Below are 23,266 nucleotides of genomic sequence, written 5' to 3'. Positions count from 1 at the left end.
AGCCAGTGCAGGTCTCTCAGGTGCCGGGTAATGTGGTCTCGACGTGGGACGTCTAGGATCAGGCGTGCGGAGGCGTTCTGGATTCTTTGGAGTCTGTTGATGAGTTTGGACGGGGCTACGGCGTAGAGGGCGTTTCCGTAGTCGAGCCGGCTGCTGATGAGGGCGTGGGGTGACAGTTTTCCGTGTGTCCGCAGGGATCCATCTGTAGTTCTTGCGGAGCATACAGAGGGTGTGGAAGCAGGAGGAGGAGACTGCGTTGACTTGGTTGGTCGTTGGTCATGCTGAGCTTGGAGTCAAGGATGACCCCTAGGTTGAGTGCGTTGTTGGTAGGTGCCGGGGGGTTCCCAGTGATGCAGGCCACCAGGAGTCGTCCCAGGCTGATGGGTTGGGCCCAAGGATGAATATCTCCGTCTTGTCTGTGTTCAGCTTGAGCCGGCTTGCCTCCATCCAGTCGGCGACGGCCTTCATGCCCTGGTGCAGGTTGGATTTGGCGGTGAGGGGGTCCTTGGTGACGGAGAGGATCAGTTGGGTTTCGTCGGCGTAGGAGATTATGTTGAGGTCATGTCGTCTAGCGATGCGAGCGAGGGGAGACATGTAGACGTTGAAAAGCGTCGGGCTGAGGGAGGATCCCTGCGGGACGCCGCAGATGGTTTTGGTGGTTCCGGAATGGAAAGGGGGGAGGCGGACTCTCTGGGTTCTGTCGGTGAGGAAGGATGAGGTCCAGTCCAGGGCCTTGTCTCGGATCCCTGCATCGTAGAGGCGTGTGCGGAGTGTGTGGTGGCAGACGGTGTGGAAGGCGGCGGAGAGGTCCAGGAGGATGAGGGCCGCCGTCTCGCCGTTGTCAAGTAGTATTCTGATGTCGTCTGTGGCGGTGATGAGGGCGGTCTCGGTGCTGTGGTTGCTGCGGAAGCCTGACTGGGAGGCAAATATAGTGCTGTGCGAACTTTTCTCACCAACCACAACAACACAAATAAAAGACAATATGGCAACAGCGATGATAAAACACTGTAAATAAATGCATATCATTTCAGACAATCACACTACTGCAGGGGGCAGTCCAGGAAAATTTTCAAAAACACTCTAGGTGACACAAACCTCAGCACTCATCATACAGCAGTAAATCACAGGAAACTTGCTTCTCCCCTGTCCATAAACACACATCGACCTAGAATGTGCCAGGCTTGACGGCAGGGGTCACAAGCTACTTGAGGAGAGTAGCAACCATCCATTCAGGAGTAGCAGCTGCTACCCCTAGTGACCCTCAATTGATGCCCATTCCTCTTTTGTTTATTTGTTAATGAAAGGCATCTTGTGTTCACATACTGCAATTTTGACTTCAATACATCGCACCATGATTGTGAACTAGTCCGGGCTCTTGATAGGTCTGGAATGACCCAATGGCGATGAGTGAGGGGCAATGAGTCGTCACAGATGCTGAGCGAGGTCAGAGTTTGCATTTTGGAGCATGGCCAAAGAACGTGTGTCATTCCACTGCTCGTGTTTTGGAGGCACTACTTGAAAGTTTGTGTTTGAGAGTTGGCTCCCTCATGTGCTTATAGTCTTTCTTACCCCGTGCATGTTGTTTCTTGCCCCATCTTTCTGTCTGTGTTGTTGCTTGTCTCCACCAACTGCCATGTTGCTGTTTGCCTTTACCTGCTCACCATAATGTTTTTTGCCCTCCACCTGCTGTTATTGCTTGCTCTCACCCGTTTTCTGTGTTGTTTGCTGCCTCCTTTTTCTGTCCATGTTGTTGCTTACCCTAACCGCTGTCCATGTTAGTGTTTGCCTCATGCTGTACCTGTTGTTGGTTTCTCCCAACTGTGCACTTGTTTGCCTTGTTTCTTGCCCAATCAAGCCCTCACCTGCTGCCTGTGCGATTGCTTGACCCCTCTAGCTACTTTTTTTTATTTTGGTTTAGTTACTCTACAAGAGTGCAAGTTTTTCAGGTGTCTTCCTTGTGTACTTTTTCCCACTCTAAACTGCCTCCCCTCCCTCCTCGTTGCCTCTGCCACCATCTCCATGTTGCCTCCTGCCCTACAATACAAAGAAAATATTACACGGCCAGTGCGAGCTGTATCATAGCACTTTTTTTCACAGACTTGCCTTTGTATGTGTTGCTCCACACTCGTTCTCCTTCCACCAGTGTTTTCTCCTACACCGCCCTCGCTCCGGCCCGCCAGCAATAAATAACAAGCATTGGCATAGCCAATAGGTCTCGCCTTTGGGACCATATAAGTTTTTAACCATGCAAAAGTTAATGTTGTTGCGCCAAGGATATTTTGCTGCATAACTAAATACTTAGAAGGTCCCAAAAGCGAAACCTATTTGCTATGCCAATGCTTGTTTTCGATGTTTGCAGCACGTTCTGCTTAAGCTTTCGTACCTTTTTTTTCAGAATTTGCTGAATTAGCGTCCATTTTTTTCCTCACATCTTCTGGCTTCTAAAAGTACCCATGGTTTTGTGGATTCGCTAGGAGAGAACCGAGAAAATAGTGAAAATATAGCAACATTTTGCATTTCTTAGCAAAAATGGGCAACAAGTGCTATGCAAGAAAGCATGTTTAAAAAAAATAATTAATAAATGATATCAACAAAAGGTTTGCTATGCTAAGATCACCAGGTTTCAGGAACAAGAGAATTTAGGTAAAACACATTTCTTTACCACAGTTGTTGCATTTTTTGCATGTTGTAGTTCATTTGTTCTATTTGTGTGGTTTCTGCCTACTTGCAGTTTGTAGTGAAAACAGATGTCTACCCAGAAAGGTATACATTTCTGAAAACTAGACAAAACTCTGAATTCAGCAAGAGGTCATTTGTGTAGAATTTTTATGATGCCTAATGCCTGAGTGGACTGCCCCACCCAATATATATTTTTTGCAAAATATTGTCCCTGGGGTTTAGTGGCCTTTCTGCCATTTCTCCACTCTCCTCCACCCCCTGGGTGGCAGATGGGAGATAAACACCTCAGTCTGCACGCCAGGGAAGCATAAAGTCAGCTGGGCCTTTTTTGGGGTGGGGTTTTCACCCAGTGCATGAGCAGACTGCCACACATCAGCTTGTGTTTTTTTTATTAACCATGATTTACTTAGTGACTTATTGGCTTTCTTTCTTTCCCTTCCCCTAGTGACTCCTGCACATTTCGAGGGGGTTGGAGGGGGGGTTTTGGTTACCCTAACTGATAGAGTAGAGGCGAGCTGGAACATTGTTCCCTTTCTAGCACTGCTTCTGCCTTCGTGATCGGTGCTCAGAAGGCAGTTACTGATCAAAGTTAAAGCGGACATTGCCTACTGGCGTGGTCTGCCTTCACTTTGATTTTCTGTGACATCAGCGCCCACTGCACATCACACCAAGCAAGAACACAAACTCTTTACACAAAATAAACTTTTTCTTGCGTCCCAATTTTCATTTAAAAAAAGAAAACGCTTCTGTTGCTTTTATTCGAAGCAGTATATATCTGTTTTTGCATCAGCAGCACTGCTGAGGCAGTGTGACTGTCGGGAATGTGTCTGCAGCTGTGTTGAAGCGATTAAGCTTGTTGGTATTTGTTAGACCTGATACTTGAGGTAGCGTTTCCCTAAACTTTTAGATTTTCCTCATGGGTTTTACTGAGTCTCTTTTTGTGGTCTTTGGACTCTGGGCACTTTCCCACTGTAAAACACTGTGAAAGTGCGTGCGCCCTTCTTACCCATGTTAGGAAGTGGTACGTACCTGATGTTTTTAAACATGGCTCAAGCCTGCAATTGCCTAGGTGTGCGCATTTGCACTTATGCTCAGGGTGGTCTTCCTAAATCATTGGCCAATGCTGAGGGTGCTTTTACTAACACTAGAGCACCCCTAGGATGAGCCCTGCAGGGGTGTAGCAAGTAGTAGGTGGAATGCAGGGTAGGTACACGTGTGTTCCTGCCCAGGTTGTGAAGAACCCCCCATGTGTGTTTTCACTACCTATGAGGTTTGCTCTCCCCATAGGTTAACATGGGAGAATGACTGTGATTACTTTAAGCTGCATTTGTGGCTTACAGTGGAGCAGCCTGTAAAAAAAGGAAGATTCCTACCCCGTAACGCAGAGGCTGAAAGTATGCATACAGCGCGTATTTTGCGAGGTGAATAAGGGCTCTGATAGGTCCTTATAAAAAGCCGGTGTGGTCCAAAGGTCGGGCAATCCTGTCTGGTGTACAAAGACCCTATATGTTACTTAGGAACCACCCACAGACAGGCTGGGAACTTTGGAGGGGCGACTTTGAATCACTTCATTTTGTCAGGTCCACCTACTACAGATCTGTGGATAGATCACGCTTCCCATACTACTTTTCCCCAACGGGGTGGGAAATTCAAACTACAAGATTCAGAACCAACCGAAAACTTTCAAGTACCATTCTGACAACAATATAAAAACTTTTCTTTGCTGGGACAGATTTTCCGCACAATGAATAAGCCATGAGAAAGTTACGCATAAGTAACGAAACACGTGTCAGCTGTCATCGGCTAATTGTCAACTGCCACCACTTGGAAGGCCCTAGAACTAGGACCTCCAGTCTGGCCGCTACTTTTGCTCATGGTGCTCAATCAATAGTTAAATTAGGTCTTGAATTTGAAATGACGTGTACTGCTCTTTGAATCACATACAGCTTTTTGTACTATGTTTGGAATTACCCACAATCTTTATGACAAATTGTTGGAGTAAATGATATTAAATTGCACAGGTAATATATGGATTTTGATGTTCTTTTCTCTTTATATGGTTGATGCTAATCTAATGTTTGCTTATCTGTGAGATAATGTACGAAATAAGGAATCATTGTTGTAGGACCTCCAGAACCGGCCTTTTACCCAAACCTAATGACTATACCACAAATTGTTATTGTTAAATATTAGAGTGCCGAGGTACAACCATTTTTTTAATGCATGAAACAACGGGTATCTAATACCTGTTGACCTAGCATCCTTGGTAGTGGGATGTTCCTGTTACCTTGAAGGGCACTGTGATCTCTGAAACTGACATGTTTGAAACAGATAAATAACGCTAAAGTCACTTTTAGAATTTGATGTGCGACTGACAGGGGGGGCATTGGGGGTGTCATAAGTGTTTAATGTCCCTTCCTTTGATCTGTGACTCGCAGATCAGCACAGGACAGAATAACAAACAAGTAAATAAAAAGCAAGAATAATCACTGCGATGCAGCTTGAGTGTGTGTGTGTGTGGGGGGGGAGTGGGGGTGCAGAGTGCAGAGGGTGCCAAAGTAGCCTAAAGCGGCGAAAGAAAGAGAAATTATGATAATGGTAAATCAAACACAGCACAAGGCAAATAGAGGGAGAAAGTGAAGGAAGAATAGAATGCAAATAATGAAAGAAAGCTGAACAGAAAGAGAAAGATTTGCATTTAACAATGGAAGGAAGGACAACAAGATAATCAAATGGAAAAAATGGAACACAAATTAATGTTAAAGTGGAATATGGAAATATGAAAAGAAAATTAAATATGAATTTAAAGAATAGAGAGAGACCAAATGAAAGGATGCACAAACAGAAAGATGGAAAGAGAATAAATGGAGGATGTAAAGAAGACAGTAGAGAACAAAGGTGATAGAAATGAGGACTTAAGGAAAGAAAGAAAATGAAAAGATGGAAAGAATAAAAGACAACCATCAATATAGGTAAATGCCGTTTTTGACCAAGTTTCTTTCCTGCTGTAAAAAGCATAGTTTTGCATTACTTTTGCAAACTTTTATCAGGGGAACAATTTTCACAGAATTCAAAAAGAAAGACCAGGATAGCTCACTTTGCTCCTTTATTTAGTGGCATATAAAGAGTGGGTATTTTATTTTTCTGGCTACTCCCTTGCAATGGGCCCTTGTGTAGTTACAGTGTGTGGCATGCCATCCTCTGCATAGGCCTAGGGCACTGCATGCTGCTTTTGTGGAGAAGCTACATTTTTAAATATCCGTCAGGATGAAAGGCAAAGACTTCTGAGTGCTTTGCGCTACTGCAATTTTCGGGCCATAACAAAAATGGCTATTTAACTCCGGTGATTAATGTATCTCTTGGAGAGATCTGAGGTTTCACTAATCCCAGTTTTGACTCATCATGAAGAAGCATAGAGGCATAATGCGCCTCTTGTAAAGCACAATGTGTAACATGCAGAGTAAAGTATTTATTTGTATTATAATTGTAAAGACAACCCCACCACTATGTTGTGTATATCCTCAGTTTGTATTTTGGGGTCACTGGAATTATGCAATTGTGTGAGTTCAACAGTTTTCGCATGATTATGGATTTGTCGCATGTGCCACATAATCCATCATTAGCTGAATATAGCTGAAGATTCTAATTTAAAAACAGTTGCTACCTCAAATGGTTAAACAATAACTAAAAAAGCAGTGATGTATTGCAAAGGATCTTTGTAAAGGTTGACTGGTCACCTTCCTTTGCATATTACTATATTTGGGTGTTATACGGGTACTAATGAGGTGCAACCTATGACCAGAAAGTGTTAAAATGAGAAAATAATATGGTAATACTATGACAAAATTTGCAGCATTAGGCTGCATTAATTCCCTTTTCTTGCCAAATAATTTAGTCAACCCTGCAGCATAACTCCAGTGGCCCTGCATGTAGTACCTACCAGTATGGATGCCATGTGAATCCTACACGTTATACCCCTCCTTGTCTTAAGTAACATTACCTATATATTGATTTACATACTTATACTAGTCATTGTCTCTGAACAATAAGCGTGTGAGCTAAAACGCTCAACACCCTACATTGGGCTGAGCAGCACTGTAAAATAAATGACATACACATGAGTGAAGGTCTATATGGTGATGAGGGGCACCATGGGAGGTTGATAGTGAGGGAATCTGTGAAGAGGGAGATCTTTATTGATGGGGTGTCATGAAGACTGAAGGACTCTGCATCCCCTGCAGTGCAGGTGGAACAACACTTCAAAGGAACCCCAAACTGTAAACAAAATATCATATGAAATACCACAAAAAGACCTGCACAGTTGGCTCAAAACTGTGCACATACCAAAACGGCGAGTTGCATGATTGTCTTAACTTAATATAAACTTATTGTGACGTGTACTTATGTTGGTTGTCTATTTACTTACTTATACACAATTGTACGACCTCCTATGATGTGTCTGAAAACGTACCTTTCGTCCCAAATTTGTGTCCTGAATTTTGACCCTTTGTCCTCAATTTTCACACTCACTGTCCTGAATTTGCACCTATGCCAGTTGGTCACCCTAGACCATAGTGTTAGGATACTATTGTTGCAAACACATGCATGTTCATAGATACTGCACGCTGAGAAAGCGAGCAGCCATGACTGTACAGTACACACAGCAGACCCTCTGATTGAGACCTTACCTTGCCAGCAGGCCCACCCACAGCTGAGAGTTACTTTACTTCCAAGTTTGGAACAGGTATTACAGAAGGACTACCTTTGTCCTCTATTTCACATGAAATGACGCGGCTCACGGAGTAGTGTTTTCACTTTGATCACGATCACCAACACGTTGCACACACATGATGTGCATTACAACACTCAACATCCAAAAAGTGAAACGGATACTCGGTGATGGCAAGAGTAGGTAAAATATCAGACCTGCACTTTAGATTGTGAAACCCCTTGCTGTAGCCTGAACAGTGGGGTGCAGGTCAATGGTCTTGGAACAATTTTCAGACTGGGGGTTCTGCCATCAGTGTTACATCACTGTGTCATAGGCAGTGTGAAAAGGTAAAGCATCAGACAAGTCACAGGTGCAGGAAGTGAGACACCCAATCAGCAGGACAGGGCAAGTGTTTTGTGTGTGGCACATTGCCGCAAATATAGCAGTAAAACATGGTGTGTTAGCGCACTCATTTAAATACACCATATTTGTCATTGTAATGGCCACTACATATGAACAGACCTGCAGTTTTACCGATACAAACTATGCAGTGCACAAACAAGTAGAAATTAAGTTTCTGCAATATTTTGATTTGCGAATCACAATGTGCCTTGGTTTGTTTAGATCTAATAACAATCTCTGTTACCACAATACTTCCGAATTACAAAAAAATGTGTTTCATTTGAACTGCTGATAATATCTGAAATACCTGGGCAGGTATTGTAATTTACACTCCAGGACCCCAGCAAGATTTTCACAGTTCTTGACTTTGCAGTCAGAGAAGGAAGCGGGGAAAACACTAGTCTCCATGTTCCAAGATTATGCAGCAATTTGTCATAAGACATACCGTGACATTTGACCTATGTCTTTGAAGCACAGCAGAAGTGACATGGTAAAAACGAAATTTGAAAGCATCTTTAAAGCTCATTGCCATTCTGGTTATTTTTGGTGTGCCGCAGCACCATCCGCAACCCTATTTCCAGCCCCTATGATGGAGGTAAGGGGGCAAGGCCACATCAGTGGAGATCACGGCCCTAGCGAGAGAAACATTTGGAGCCGCAACACGCACTCCAGTGAGCTGTCAAAGCGCCAAGAAACAGTTCGGAATATATACCCAGGGTAAACACTTGTAAGTGCTCAGAGTCTTTACACTTGTTAAGGGTTATGTAGTGCTGACAACGGAGATCCGATGTCGTTCTAATCGTTGACATGCCTGTAACGGGTGCCAGCATAATCTAATCCAGTTTTTGTCAGAATTGTGCACTCTGGGCACATCCTTTTACCCTTTGTGCCTCGGTTTCCTTCGCTGACAAAACTACAAGCAGATAAAAACAGGTAAGATGAGAAAGTGTGCATATGAAAAGCCACAATGTGAGTAAGGAAAATGGATCTTCAGTTGGTAGAAAGCTCTGAAGGAGTTTCAGCGAGGTCCTGGGGCCATTGAACCTGCGATATCAATGAAAGCTATGCCTTTTGCTAAACAACTTTAAACTTTATCTAAGAAAAGTACACTTTTCAATTCACTGGACAAATGAGAGGTCTTCCCCAACATATACTGGATGAATTTTATAAAAACGAGTCTCGAGATTCTTGATCAGAACGGCCAGTATCACCTTTGAACTGTTTGGGAACAGTATAAAGTCCCTCTTCCAAAGATATTATATCAAGGTTATGGGGTCCACATACAATACTAAGCCATCCGTACAGGCTCGAGTGAACTATGGTGCAATGCTATTGGTGCCTGTGCCAACAATGCATGTTTGCAACAATTTCCAACAACATAAATCCTATACTTTTAAAGTATCAGAAATACACTTTAATGGAAGAAAATAAAGCTTTAGCTAAACATCCTGAGTGCCTTTATATACACATTCACTGGACAGGCTTGCCGTGCGTAGCCCTTTAATAGTGGGCAGATACAGACAATGCCTTAGCAGTAGGGATCCCGGTTTTATTGTATTTGTTTGTTGAACATTTCTGTCTGTATTTACCCATTTTTTAAGCTATCTTACCAGTATATAACCATAGCTAATGAGATTTTTGGCAATAAATGAAGTTGTGAGCTTGAACATTTTTCACACTTATTTAACATTTATTTAACAACTATATGTGAAGTAATTATTTGATAACTTTTGGGTTTTACAACATTAAGCAGCCAATTATAACAAAATAATACACCCACATGAAAATATTAGCATTATGCTACAAATATATTCAATTATTTAACAAAATCACCCATTTTTCAACTCCCTAGATCCGTTTGCGCAGCTATTGCCCTGGAATTCCAATTTTCTGTATTCTCCCATTTAAAAACCAGCATTTGCAATGCAGTAGGTCTATCATTTACGCAAGTTTAAGCTATTGGCATTGTAAATGACCATGCCTTTTATTTATGTTTTAAAAACCAAAACCAATAAAAAGCATTGTTATTTACAATGCCAATACCTCAAACTTGCGTAAATGCGAGTCCTATTCCATTGCAAATGCTTGTTAGTATTGCAGTTGATACGGTGTTTATGTTGCCATTGTCTCTGTAAACCCAGATCTATACTCTTTGTTGTGGTGGTTAGGGGCCATACTGAGCAAGATCCACAGGGGAAATGGCCCTCGACTTGTGGAAGGGCCCATAGTGTTGGTTGCCTAGTCTGGTAGGTAAGTTGGCCCTGAAATTCAAAGAAATATTCTTTGCGGGCGAGAGAGGCACACTCCACAATGAATGTGATTGAGGTCTTGAAAGGCCAAGGGTTTTTCTGGTGGAGGATGTTCTCCAGGACTTCCAAGGTAGCGTCCTGGGGGATGTTGGTGTATAACCTACAAGTAGGTCAGTTTCTGCGTTTACTCAGGAACTGTAACACTACCAACAAATATGAAAGGCAGGCATCATCCCTCAGATCTAACTTATGGATCGGCACTACCCACACAAGGTGATAAACCAGGCTCACAAGAGGGCCAAGAACAATCAGAGGGACAGTTTACTAGAGAGTAGAGAATAAACTCAAAATGATACTCTAACGTGCATCACCACCTTTACCCCTACCTCCAACAAAATAGAGAAGGTCGTCAAAAAACACTGGACGATCCTCAATAGAGGAAACTTTACCCCTGGGCTGCACCCCGTTTTGCATACCGATTCACTCAAAATTTGAAAGACCTCCTGGTACACACTCGCCTCGGACCCAACAGACAAGGCAACCAACACTATAGGCCCTTCCACCAGACGAGGGCCATTTCCCCTCTGGATCTTGCTCAGTATGCCCCCTAACCACCACAACAAAGAGTATAGATCTGGATTTATCGAGACCAGAGCAACAAAAACGACACTCCAATTGCAATAGTAAAAACTGTGTCTACTTAATTACATGCCCCTGCCAACTTCATTATGTGGGTATGACAACCAGACCTGTGAAGACACGGATCAGTGAGCACTGCAGCACGATCCGCTCCAAAAAAAACGAATACTAAAATGTGCTCACTCTTCCTTGAGGCAAACCACACACCAGACAGTCTACGGTGTACCATTATTGACTCTCACCCGAGCTGGCCTACGAGAACTCTATTTACACAGGAACAACACTGGGTGTTTCATCTGAGATCAAACACTCAGGGCCTGAATGACGACATACCATGAGCTGAATTCACTAACTAACTCCCCTACGATTCACACCATCTAGTCTCTCCGCCCTATCACCTTAGAAGGAGCTCACATAGTCTATGGATCATTTTCTTAATCTGATCTACCTACCCCGCAGACACGCCATTCTTTGCTTCACAACTTTTTGTGGAGGACATCACAAAGATTACAATCATCATAGAGGTCATTTCTTTCATACTCATTGCTAGACTCCAACATCCACACTCTCCCGCCAATCACTGCTAGATTTATATTTACTTCTTTTTAGTTTTATTTATCTATTCCTGACAAGCTGCCGCTTTTTGACGGGTATAATCTAAACCACTCCTACTGAATACTGAGGTTTAGCGAGACCACATTTCTCCATATACCGTCCGATATTTAGTAAAACTTCAGCATCTCTCAGCACTTGGCCTCACCCTTTGTTTGTAGGGTTTTAAGTAATTAAACCCCATGCTCATATTGATCAGAGCATTAAGACCCGCAATCTCGACCTCCCTAAAATGGCAGCGTAGCACAGCCGTCACGATCCCTGGTGATCGCTTCAGCGTCAGGTACACCGACTACTGTGTATTGGCAAGACCACATTTCTTCAGACCTCTGTCTGATATTTAGTTAAACGTTAGTGGTTTTCAGCACCTAGCCCCACCGTTTGTTTTTAGACTTTTAAGTAATAAAAAAAACCTGTGCTCCGATTGATCAGAGCACTAAAGCCTGTGGTCTCTCCCTCCCTAAGATGGCGGCGTAACATAGCCGTCACAACCCCTGGTGACCGCTTCAGTGTTTTTACTTTACCCACACTTCCGCCATCGACCCAATGACAGACCTTTGGCGCGCTGATCTCCCATACTTATACGTGCTCCAGAACGCCGACAGTTAACCGGTGTCGCTACGGCAGAGGGCAGGTACTAATCCTATCTACAGAGAGGTCAGTGTAAGAACATTTTTGACTACCTGGACTAAGGATTGTGGGACTGAGCAACAATCCACACAGCTCCATTCCCCAGGTACTTTGATGGCTAAAATGTGACCAATATTGTCTTTGTTAAAATACCACTCCCCCCCCATCCAACCCCACCTCTCCTCCCCAAACACCCCTCCAACCCCACTTTCTACTCCAGGTTACTTCTCGAGCCGTGTCGCACAACGATGAGGCAGCCCTGAATCATTTTCAGGGTAGGGTAATTTACTGTTTTTGTTTTTACATTACGTACAGTGTGTCTGTGTCTACGCACCCCCTTCGTGACGGGGATCATGATCCTTTCATAGTATCACACTCCTAGGTATTCAGTGTCATACTATGAGTGACCACTATGAACGTGCATGGAATGTTTATGCGGAGATGTCACTCACTGCCTTATCTATGATTTGATTTACCTCTGGAGCAATTATCAGCATATAACCCTGTGAATTATGCTGTCTATTCCTATCCCTCTTTTGTCTTTCTCCATGTTTTTGTTTAGGTTGGACATAAACGATAAAGTGGTCGTTATCGATTTGGTCCAGAGCCTTCTAGATTTATTTATTTATTTTAGGAGTTTTCTATAGCGCTGGCCAGACTTGAGGGTATCGGAGCGCTTTACGGCAGGATGTGGAGAAGTCAAATACAGAGTAAGAGAGCAAAATACCCGCAATCATAAGTGTTCAGAGAGTACACATGAGTTGAGCGGCTGAGGTGCGACGTTGAGTTAGAGGGATCAAGGGATCCGAGGTCGCCATTGAGGTAGAGCGGTCAGGGTGTATTCTTGCTGACGCGCCAAAGTTTTATCCTGAGAATTTCTCCTAGTGGTGGTGACCCCATGGGATAGGATGGGGAGAGGGGATGAGGTAGGTTTAGGGTGCGTGAAGTCCGGTGGCTGTCAGGTGAGAGCTTGTGAGTCACGTAATTGAGTTCGGGAAGGCACGGTTGAGGTAGAGGACTTTAAGGCGGCTTTTGAACTTTAGAAAGGATGTGGAAGTTCTGATGTCCACGGGGATGGTGTTCCAGATTTTAGGAGTGTTGCAAAAAGCGTGTGCTGCGATTTTTTGTTTGCGTGTTTTCAGGGGGATGAGTAGGAGGGAGTTGGAACTCCTGAGACTTCTAGACTGGCTGGCTCTCTTGAGTTTAGAAGCTAGGTATTCCGGTTTCCCTGTGTGCAAGGCTTTGTGTGTCAGGCAGCAAGTTCTGAAGCTGGCCCGCATTTCCACTGGGAGCCATTTTAGATCTCTGAGTGCGGGAGATATGTGGTCGAATCTTTTGACTCTGGAGACCATTCTGGCAGCTGCATTGAGGGTGGTTTTTAGGGGTGCTAGGGTGAGAGAGAGCTGTACCAGAAAGGATTGCGTTCCCATAGTCCAGTCTAGACAACACCAGAGATTGGGTGGCTTGTTTGAGGTCCGTAGGTGGAATGTGGGGTTTGATTTTATTGAGGAGCTTCAGATTGAGGAAGGCGCTCTTAGCGGAGTTCTTGATGTGGTTAGTCATGGATAATTGTGGTTAAGGGTGATTCTCAGTGATTTTACCGAGTTTGTCAGGGTAATATTCCCGTTGAGTGCATCGATAGCTTTCAGCCAATCTGTCATTTGCGGGTTTTCTTCCTTGTTAGAGATGAGGAGGATCTCTGTTTTTCCTTGATTCTAGACCACATACCTGAATCAGGGTAATATCACAGGGTGTATTGTGTGTTCTTGACGCGAACCACTGCGCTCACATCTATTCCACCTTTTAACTATCTCACTGGTCCTGACGAAACGCCATAGGATCCACTAGGGACCGACTAGGCATGAAACATGTCAACCTGATTAGACTTGATTGCACACTCATTACCAGTATTCACTAGAATTTGCAAAAACGAACTAACTCTCTATGGCAGAGTTACAAGCTCCTTTTTGCCTGTTTTTAATATATCGTACGGACCCAAGAAAAAGTACCTTTGTGGGTACCAGCACAGTATTTTTAAAACCCACTTACACAGATCCCCACACACACGCACTCACCACTGCAACGTTCCTCGAAAAGATCTCCGCCAAAGAGCCCTCTCGCGGGGTCTGTGGGGGACTGCAGTGCCACCCCCACGAGGAAGAAAATGCCCAATGATGAAGTATGACACCCTGATGGATGTGAGGGCAACTCTCCAATTAGGAGGAATTCTACCTTCTTCCAACCTTTTTGACATAAAGTAAGATAGGCATTTCTCAACCTACACTTTGAGCCACTGAATGGGCGCGCTATCATCGATAGGAACAGTTTACCTCCAGTGATTGACACGCTTCAATATATGTTTCCACCAGCACCTTCCATTATGCCGCAGTGGGACCTCCACCTAGTTCTGAAATTTTTTATTTATCCTCCCTTTGAGCCTCTACAGACCTGTCCCCTCAGGCTTCTGGCAATAAAAACTGCCTTCCTAGTGTCAATAATATCTGCCTGTGGCGTCAGGTAGTTACAGTCTCTGTCAGCACAGCCTCCGTAGCTCAACATCTACCCGGACAAGCTGGTCCTTCATACTAGAGCATCCTTTTTACCGAAAGTGGTAACTCCCTTTTGACGTAGGCAAATCCATTGCTCTTTGTATGTTTTGCGGTGTGCCTCACTCCTCCAAAGAATGGGAGAGACTCCATTTTCCGGACCCAAAAAGAGCGGTGTCATTCTATCCTGACCGCACAAAAGAGTTAAAGGTGAACGATCAACTTTTTGTGGGATACTTCAGAATAAAGAAAGGAAAGGCAGTGCAGAAACGGACCATCCCACAATGGGTAGTGTCTGCATGAAAATCTGCTCAGCATTGCCAAAAAGCAACCTCCTGAAGGTTTGCGGGTTCATTCTACCTGAGCCAAATCTGCGAACACTGCATTAGCTCTCTGAGTTCCTGTCCTGAATATCTGTCAGGCAGCAACTTGGGCTTCCTTGCACATGTTTATGAAGCACTACTGCCTGGAGACTCTGGTCTGGCGTGACAGTCACTTGACACTTTTGGTCCTACAGGACTTTTTAATCTAATTTGAATCGCAGCCCTGCCTCCAGGGAGGTATTGCTTGGGTATCTATTCAAAAGTAAGGAATCTGCGACTAGAAGTTTCTATTGGATGGACAAGTTACTTACCTTTGGTAACACCTTATCTCGTAGAGACTCTATCTAGCCGCATATTCTATACCAACCCACCGATCCTCCCTACTCAGCGAACAGATTTGAAGTTAAAGGGTTGTTCCCCTTTTAAGGGCCCTAGCTTAATGCACCAATGGTCAGTGTTCTTTGTGGCTCTGCACTTCTAGCACGGAACGTTGCAAAACGAAACTGATGTCAGCTCGCTGGGGTAGTGGCTACATAGGTACTGCGCACGTCACTTCTGACATGAATGCCGCTACACAGAGCCAAACAATGCCACCTACAGGCATGTAGGGGTACTGCTTACCAAAAATTTCCAGATATAGTCTGACGGCTCGGGAATATTCTAAGGCAAGGAATCTGCGGCTAGATAGAGTCTCTGCCAGATAAGGCATTACTGAAGGTAAGTAACTTGTTCTATATGTCCTCAAACCGATGCCCTGTAAGGACTGTGGCGGAAGATAGTTTATTCTAAGGTGTATCTTGAGGAGGTAACAGATGTACCGAGGAACAAAGAGATCTGCCCAGATGGACTACATAACACACCTCCTTTAAACAGCTGCTAATATGTGAGTGACGCACTGCATTGTGTTCATAGTTGATATAATTGAGATTATAAGATGCTGCTGCTCATAGTATGTGACTACTTGTGACATGCAAGTGGCCTGAGGTAGGGAAAATGCTGTGACCAGCAATGTGTCGGATCTGTTCAGTAAGAACCGACCTGTATGATTGGTATTGATTTAGTAAATGTATCGGTGTCCTTCAATAACCAGCTGAGTAGCAGGTCCTTTCATACATTATGTGCATGTCCCATTAGTTATAAAGGATGAAGTAGTAAATTGGTATATAATATCATGTGATGATACAGGTATTATACCGGATTGAGACAAGATGGGTAGTTTCCATGACTTAAGTTACTTTAATTCCTCATGTAGTTGGAAGTTGGAGGTAAGGCAGATATTGTTTACTGTTGTAATGATCTGTGAACAGAGGCTGTGGTTTAGAGTTGCCCGTTTTACCTGTCAGGGCAAGGATTTTGATTCTTGATAAAATAAGCCGGTATCTTGCTGGTCCCCATCTGGTAGAAATGGTGAAATGGCTATTGTAGTTTCTCGGTTTCAATCATTTAATGGCTTTCAGGTACTGTAGGGCCTCCAACAAGACTGAGTCTGAGCTAATTTTAAGTGCTTTCGGCAAAACTGCCTTTCGCACAAAGAATCAATCACACATAAATCCATGCATAAAAAACAGATACTACAAATACAATAACATTTAAATTAACTAATTCAACATTAAAAGTAATTGAATTCACTGTATCTCGGCCAAATTCGTTGGATATTTGTGTTAAAGTAGTTACTCTTCCTGCTTCATTGATTTCAAGGCCTTTGGGGTTTTAGGGTACAGACTATTAACTCCTTAAAGGGAAACAGGTGGTATTTTACTCGAGGAGGGCAATGGTGTCACTGGGTTTGAATGGGGTTACAGGAATGTTCATAGAGGCCTACAAGTTTTTTTCCCGGAGTGCTTTGTAGCTTTAGTGCGGACGTTGACACTCCCGTCTGCTACCTTCTTTTGCCGCTTCCCTTATGGAGAGATGTTAATACACAGTTGGAGGTATTAATTCTTAAATTCGTTCGCCTTACAGGATGCTTGCTGAAAGAACACAAAAAAACCTTTACCAAACGCATTACACCAGCGTTAAAAATTTATGAGGCCAAGGTTAATGCAGCTACCCTGTATGGTGCGGACATATGGGGCTACAAAGGCTTGTCAGCACTAACTATTGCACAGAACAGGTTTTTTCGGAATCTAGTGGGGCTTCCTCAATCGACACCCATAAAACCATTGCTTTTAGACTTAGGCTGTAGACCACTGGAAGAGATGGCACAGTATCGCCTTGTTGCTCTTTGGCGTCGCCTTTGGACGACCGAAGAGCTTAGTCTTTTCGCTCATGAATTGGGCGAGATTAGATCACTGTGGGGTGCCCAGAAAATTCCATGGTTGCGGGAGGTCAAACAAATCTTGCACTCTATGGGCCTCCCCGAACTATGGTTACATCCCGAATGTTATAGGTTTCCTTCTAAAGTGGAATTTAAAGAGTTATTTTGGGCTGCAAAGAAATCTGCACTGGTCTCCCTTTCATCAGAAAATAGCCTAACGGGACTGTTTTTAACACACAAGATTATACCGTCCCTTGAGCCCTATTGGGATTTGATATGCAAAACACTTGACCGTAAGCTGTATCATCAGTTTCGGGTGGGCACTTTGCCGATCAATTCCTTTACCGCAAAGTGGGCAAAGAGTACAAGTACAAAATGCCCTTTTTGTCCTGACCAGGTTGAAAGTGTTGGCCATCTGTTTTTTGCATGCCCAGCATATCGACTGCCTCGTCATAAATGGTTGAAACCAATTTGCAAAACCTTAAATTGTGAGGGGAATCGCACAGCCCTGTTGAGATTACGTGAGATGCGTACTGAAAAATCTGTGATCTGTGTTTCCAAATTCTTGGGGTGGATGTGGCTGATTCGTGTAAAGAACTCGTAACCCCTTTTTTATTAACTTGACTATTTTTAATGCCTGTATATATTCTGATGGCAATTTTTCCTAATACCCGGGGTTCCATTGCAAAATGTAAAAATTTAAAAATGCTGAAATGTTGATAATGTTTTTTTTATTGTTGTCTTTTATGAATTTTATTCGAAATAAAGACTAAATGAACTGAACTAATACACAGACTCACTAACAAGTCCCATATGGTTTCTACTTCAAACATTCATATTTAAATCCGAACTGTTCCGAACTGTTAGTGATAATTTAAATGACACATTTTTTGGCTATTTACAAATGACTGAAAAAATGGGTTTGGTTTTGTGTAGCTGGGACAGGTCTGGGTAGCTTCTTATCTCCCGGTTGAAAATTGACTCTCACTGCCGGCCAAGGCTCAGGTTAGTAATGTCGGGTTTAAATTTACTCCCACTTTTAATCAAATGTCTCACCTCAGGATTGCTGCTTCTTTTGGCTTCTCCAAACTGCAGGTAATGAAGTTGTTCTATACTGACTTTGGAATAAAAAACTTTTACGACTGCTATTGGTGTGGCTTCTGATCTCGATTACGATGATGTTCTCAACCTACGGCAACCAACAGAAATGTCTGCTTATCCCCAGCTGGTACAGGATGCAGTGGTTTGGCGGTTACTGCACCTGTTGTGATTTGCCTGGTTAGTTTGGCACCCTCGGTATGTGCTTTCTTTCGAACAACACGTGTGTTTCAAAGTACTTTACATGGCTTTTCTGGATTTGCATTTTACTACTTTTTAATTTCTTCAGAAATAAACTCCCTTACTACCCTCTCTGGGTACTTTGCTCTTCACATAAACCGTGCTCCTTGTCCTCAGAGTCTGGAACAGAAGGCCTCCTTTTCCCCTAATCACGCCTGGTCTTTGGACTGCCCTTCAACCTGAGCTTAGTATTATTGAAAATGGGTTCATTCTACATAGGAGTGTAAAACATCTATTCTTCGTTACAATTTGAGTCCTCTTGTAGTTTCAGCTTAATGTGACCACAGTTTCTAGTTGCCTTTGGATATCTAGCTGCACTTTAGAATAGCCATATCCACTTTGTTCCTTACATTTGATTACTGCATCCTCTTTCTGTCAAGGATTTTTTGGGCATAATGCTGGTTCATTGCTACAATCACTATAATTACTTTATTCGCCTTTGGTCTGCTTTGCCATATTTATGTTTTGTTTGCTTATAAATATTGTTGACTCCAGCACATAGTTCCTAACCACATATGTATTCGCTGCTTTGTATATGAACATGAACACGCCTATATGGTAGCTAATTGTCGCCATGGTTTGTGATGGTCTTTGTTTATCCATTGTTTCTTTTGTGGTAGATCATTCCAGGGAAAAAGTATGCAGCCCGGGTAGCTCCTAACCACCTGAATGTTTACATAAACCTTGCAAATTTGATCCGTGCAAACGAGTCACGCCTTGAAGAAGCTGACCAGCTATATCGGCAAGCAATAAGCATGAGACCAGACTTCAAGCAAGCTTACATTAGCAGGTACTGTTTATGTATGAGCAGTAGACCAGAGCTGCTATTCCAACTACAAATACTCACTTTAAGAAATGCAGTATGGTTTCTGACTTTCATTTACACCTGACCAGCAAATGCATGCACTTACCATCTAGGTCTGTAGTGCATGAGCAATTCAACACAATAACATTTTTTTTGTGTCTATCTGTTAGTCTGTCCCTTATCACCTAATTTAATCTATATTGGCTGCTAGCTGTTCAGACTTTCCTGGGAGCCACATAGGTATTCCAGAGTTAACCCATCCTCCATTTGTGGGTTAAGAGGGTGGCAAGGAGGGGAGGTGGGGTGATGCTACATTTCAAGTTTTTGCTGTGGTCTTTAATGCACTTTAAATACGCCTGTGCACATCATCTGCTCTGCTATTCATTGGCTCCCTTGAGCCAACTTGACATGGTGACTGAGCCTCCTGATGTTATGACACTCAGGGAGAGGAGTGTTGACGTGTATGACCCTTGAACGACCCTTATAGGCTAATGCATATATATCCATTTCCACACTTATGTTCAAGTCTGCAATACAAACGAAGTTGTGTATGCATAAAGATATGCGGATACATCCCCACCTATGGCACTCCGATAGGAAATGGAATTCCTTTAACTGTGGTAGATCCAAAATGTGTGGTTAGTAAGGACAACCAGTATCTTCATAAGGTAATTGATATTTTATTCATATCAGTTCAAATGTTATTCAAAATTTCCAACATTTCCAATATCAAATCATTTTTGAATTTTTTAAAAATCGCTGTGCACCACTCATCACTTCCAAGTCTGCAATACAGGCACAAGACTTTTCTACCCCTTTCTTAAATGTTATATTCTCCTGTGGCAGCTCTGCGCTAGATCAGGACTGGTGTAGGGAACATGCTATGCCAGCTGCTCGTTCCATCATGTCTCTTTGAATGAGTGATGCGCTGGAATTGTTGCCTGATGCATCCCCTTTTGCATACACTTGAGTGCTATAATTACACAGTAGCAAGACGCATGTATGGAAGGCAATTTAAGCACAAGAATCTCATTTTGAACATGCATGAATTCGGTGTGAATTTACACACATACAAAATGCGATTCTGCGCCAGCACAGAATGGGGAAAAAGGTTTTATGATTTGAGCCTACAGTGTTTGTTTTGGACTCTGCTATTTCTCACAGTGTGACATGACATGCCACTATCTGGGTGCAATTAGATTCTGTTAAGGGCCAACCCATATTTTAACTTCAAAGCAATCAATCTACCTAATTTATGATGATTTTTGTTTCATTCAAATATGGATGGTAGTAGACCTGCTGATCCATCCCCCAGCTTGCCTTTCCTCCTCACCTTTGAATAATGTCACTAATCACAGAAGGTATAGTAAAAAAATGTTCGCTCTACCTGCAGATTCCTCAGCTCTTGACTCCTCAATGCCCCTATTGAGTGTGGAAAAGTTGAAATAGTTCTGCTGTTCAACAGGTGGTTCCATGGCTCTGACTTGACACTACGGTCATTCCCGGATGTAGCATCACAGAGGTGCATGTAGCACCAACCCAGCTCCCTGACGCCAGTTTATTTTTTTTCTGAAGTGTATTGTCTTGCTGTGTATTGGCACCATGTCCCTCCTGCGGTTTCAGGGTTTAAAGTGGACTCCTGCCAGAAATCTATTTTTCTCTTGAACCCCCAAAATTTCTGTTTGTGGTGCATGGGACCCACAACCAACTCCAAGTCGTGAAAATTGCAGCCACCTGCATGCTTAGGCCATCAGAAGCAAGAGCCCTACATGGCGTGGCATGCAGTTACCTTCAACCGTTAAGTCTTTTAAGTGCTCCACCTGCAAGGACCAAGACAAGTCATACCGTAATGAGCACAAGAACCACTGCAAGAGAGATTCTTCTGTTTCTCAACATTGTTCCCGCTTGAGTGGAAGATCTTCCATTTGGAGCCACCTTCAACCTCAGTGCTGGTGTCAGAGGCTGTATTGTTGGGGATGCAGCTGGCACCAAACTCCACTAAGATTGCTGCTTTGACAATGTTATGCTGTCCATCCTCCTTCTAGTACAGGCTCCCTCTTGTGCACCTTTGAAACCACCAACCTGGCTTCCGGCTGCAGGTCCAACCCTGGTGCCAGTGACCCCAGTCTACCCTGTCTTGATGCTATTTCGACACCAGTAGCTTCTCTTCCCAATACCAGATGCCTTGCTGGTTGATCTGACACTGCGGTCTGCACCATATACATCATCGTAGCTTCCGGTGCTGACTTAAGATCTGAGTAATTTCTGATGAGGTCTAGGTGTAAGGTGCAACAGGTGGTTGAGGACCAATCTCTCCACAGACACATTCCTGTGACTTAGTAGTTTGGTCGTCTTGAGGAGCTCTGTGACTCTGATTTTGACCACATCCTTATGCCTAACACAGTCTACCATGAAGATGATGATGATAACAGCAGTGAGGTGGGAAGTCTTCTCCCTCCTACTGGCCCTACTGGCCCAGATGCGGGTGACTATTTGGCCTTGCAGAATGCCAGAGACCCGCCTACTTCCCCTGAGGTGGTTCTGGAGTGGTCTTTCACTGCCTCCCACTGAGGACATGTCATGTTTACAAATTTTGTGCTCAAGGCTGGTAAAGTACTTCTATTGGCTTTATGAGTGGAGAAAAAGAAAGCTAACCTTCTCTCAGCAATCCTGCAGCCTGCCTCCTCTACCATGTAGTCCTTGCTTTAATTCAGCAAAGCCTAGATGGACCCCATCTGTCTTGCATGTAGCAAACCTGCTGCTGCTCCTGCAATGAATTGCCAAATTGACCTTTGCCGTTGTCTGGCTGTGGGTGTCCCAAATATATTGATGGCTTATCCGTCCCCAGAGAGTCGTGTTGTTCAGGCTTCCTCCTCCTCTAAGCAGAACAAAAAAGCTTTTCCTTCCAATCCTCCTGATAGGCTGTCATAATGGATTTAGCTATTGGGTAGAAAGTCTTCTCCTCTGTGAGCTTGTCTCCTAGCTCAAATAATGCAACATGCTGTTTGGCTTGTTATTCCAGTAACCTGTAGGAGGTGGTACGATTGGCTGTTCCAAATCTTCCACTCACCTCTGTGCCAATATTGTTTAACCGGCACATGAAGGACAGGTTATGGCCACACAAACCCTCTGCTTTGACCTAGATATGGTGGACTTAGTGGTGCTGTCAAAGGGTTCCTTGTTTGCTGATTGTCCTCATCCCTGGATTAGCTCCATCGAGTTAAGAGGTGATCTCCAGGCAAAACCTATGGACACGCACTTTAAAGGAGCTTTCCTTTTTTGTTAAAAGGACGATTTGGACCTTGAGTGCTTCAAGTAAAATAGCACTGGCTTCCCATAGGCACCAGTAATGCCACAACTTCAGTAGATATTCCTGGAACCTGCTTTTTTGATGGTGTCAGCCCTTTCAGCCTGGGCAGCAGCCAAATAAGTTATTTTCTTTATGGGGCTGTGGCAGCGCAAAAGGTCATCAGGGCAGCAACAACACTCCATTTTCTTCTTCTCAGTCCCTTATGCCAAGCCAATGTTGTTTGTCCTCAAGGGCGCAAGTGTGGCCGATGGTGGTGCAGGTATCCCTCTCATGGCAAACTGGAAGTCCATTAATATGTACCATTGGGCCCGCAACATTGTCGAACATGTCTATACCCTTCCCTTCTGGGATTTGTCTTCCCAGATTCTACTTGTTACTTCAGTAGACTATGCCCAACTTCTGCAGCAGGAGATTATCGCTTTAATTACCAAGCATTTCCAATGCAATTGGTCTCGCCTTTGGGACCTTATAAGTGATTAGCTATGCAGCACATTATTGCACATTACTGCAACATAGCCTCGCTCACATATCAGGATATTCAAATTCTGGTAAATTATCTGAAATTAATATTTTCGGATTGGCAACAGCTCAACTGTTATACTAATGCTGAATTAAGAATTTTATATTAAGTACATATGACTACACAGTTTCACTTAAACATTAGCATTGAAAGATATGCCATTGCATAAAAAAAGAGATTGGTAACAAAATACAGTAGGGTATATGTTGGGTATATGTTGGTGTTCTGCAATAAAATAGCACACA

At 43.5% G+C, this 23,266-nt stretch overlaps 1 protein-coding gene across 2 annotated transcripts in view; it reads left to right on the top strand.

Moving 5' to 3' along the window:
- Positions 1-23,266, top strand: part of TMTC3 (transmembrane O-mannosyltransferase targeting cadherins 3) — a 425,295-nt gene that overhangs the window by 310,407 nt on the left and 91,622 nt on the right. For both annotated transcript variants that reach the window (XM_078678861.1, XM_078678865.1), the window contains exon 12: positions 19,007-19,176. In XM_078678861.1, the coding sequence (XP_078534987.1) occupies positions 19,007-19,176 (170 nt within the window). The remainder of the gene's footprint in view (positions 1-19,006; positions 19,177-23,266) is intronic.

Source organism: Lissotriton helveticus, chromosome 1_1 (genome assembly GCF_964261635.1).
Source record: "Lissotriton helveticus chromosome 1_1, aLisHel1.1, whole genome shotgun sequence".
NCBI classification, from domain to species: domain Eukaryota; kingdom Metazoa; phylum Chordata; class Amphibia; order Caudata; family Salamandridae; genus Lissotriton; species Lissotriton helveticus.
The sequence above is the reverse complement of the archived record's forward strand: the minus strand, read 5'-3'. Positions and strand labels throughout refer to the sequence as shown.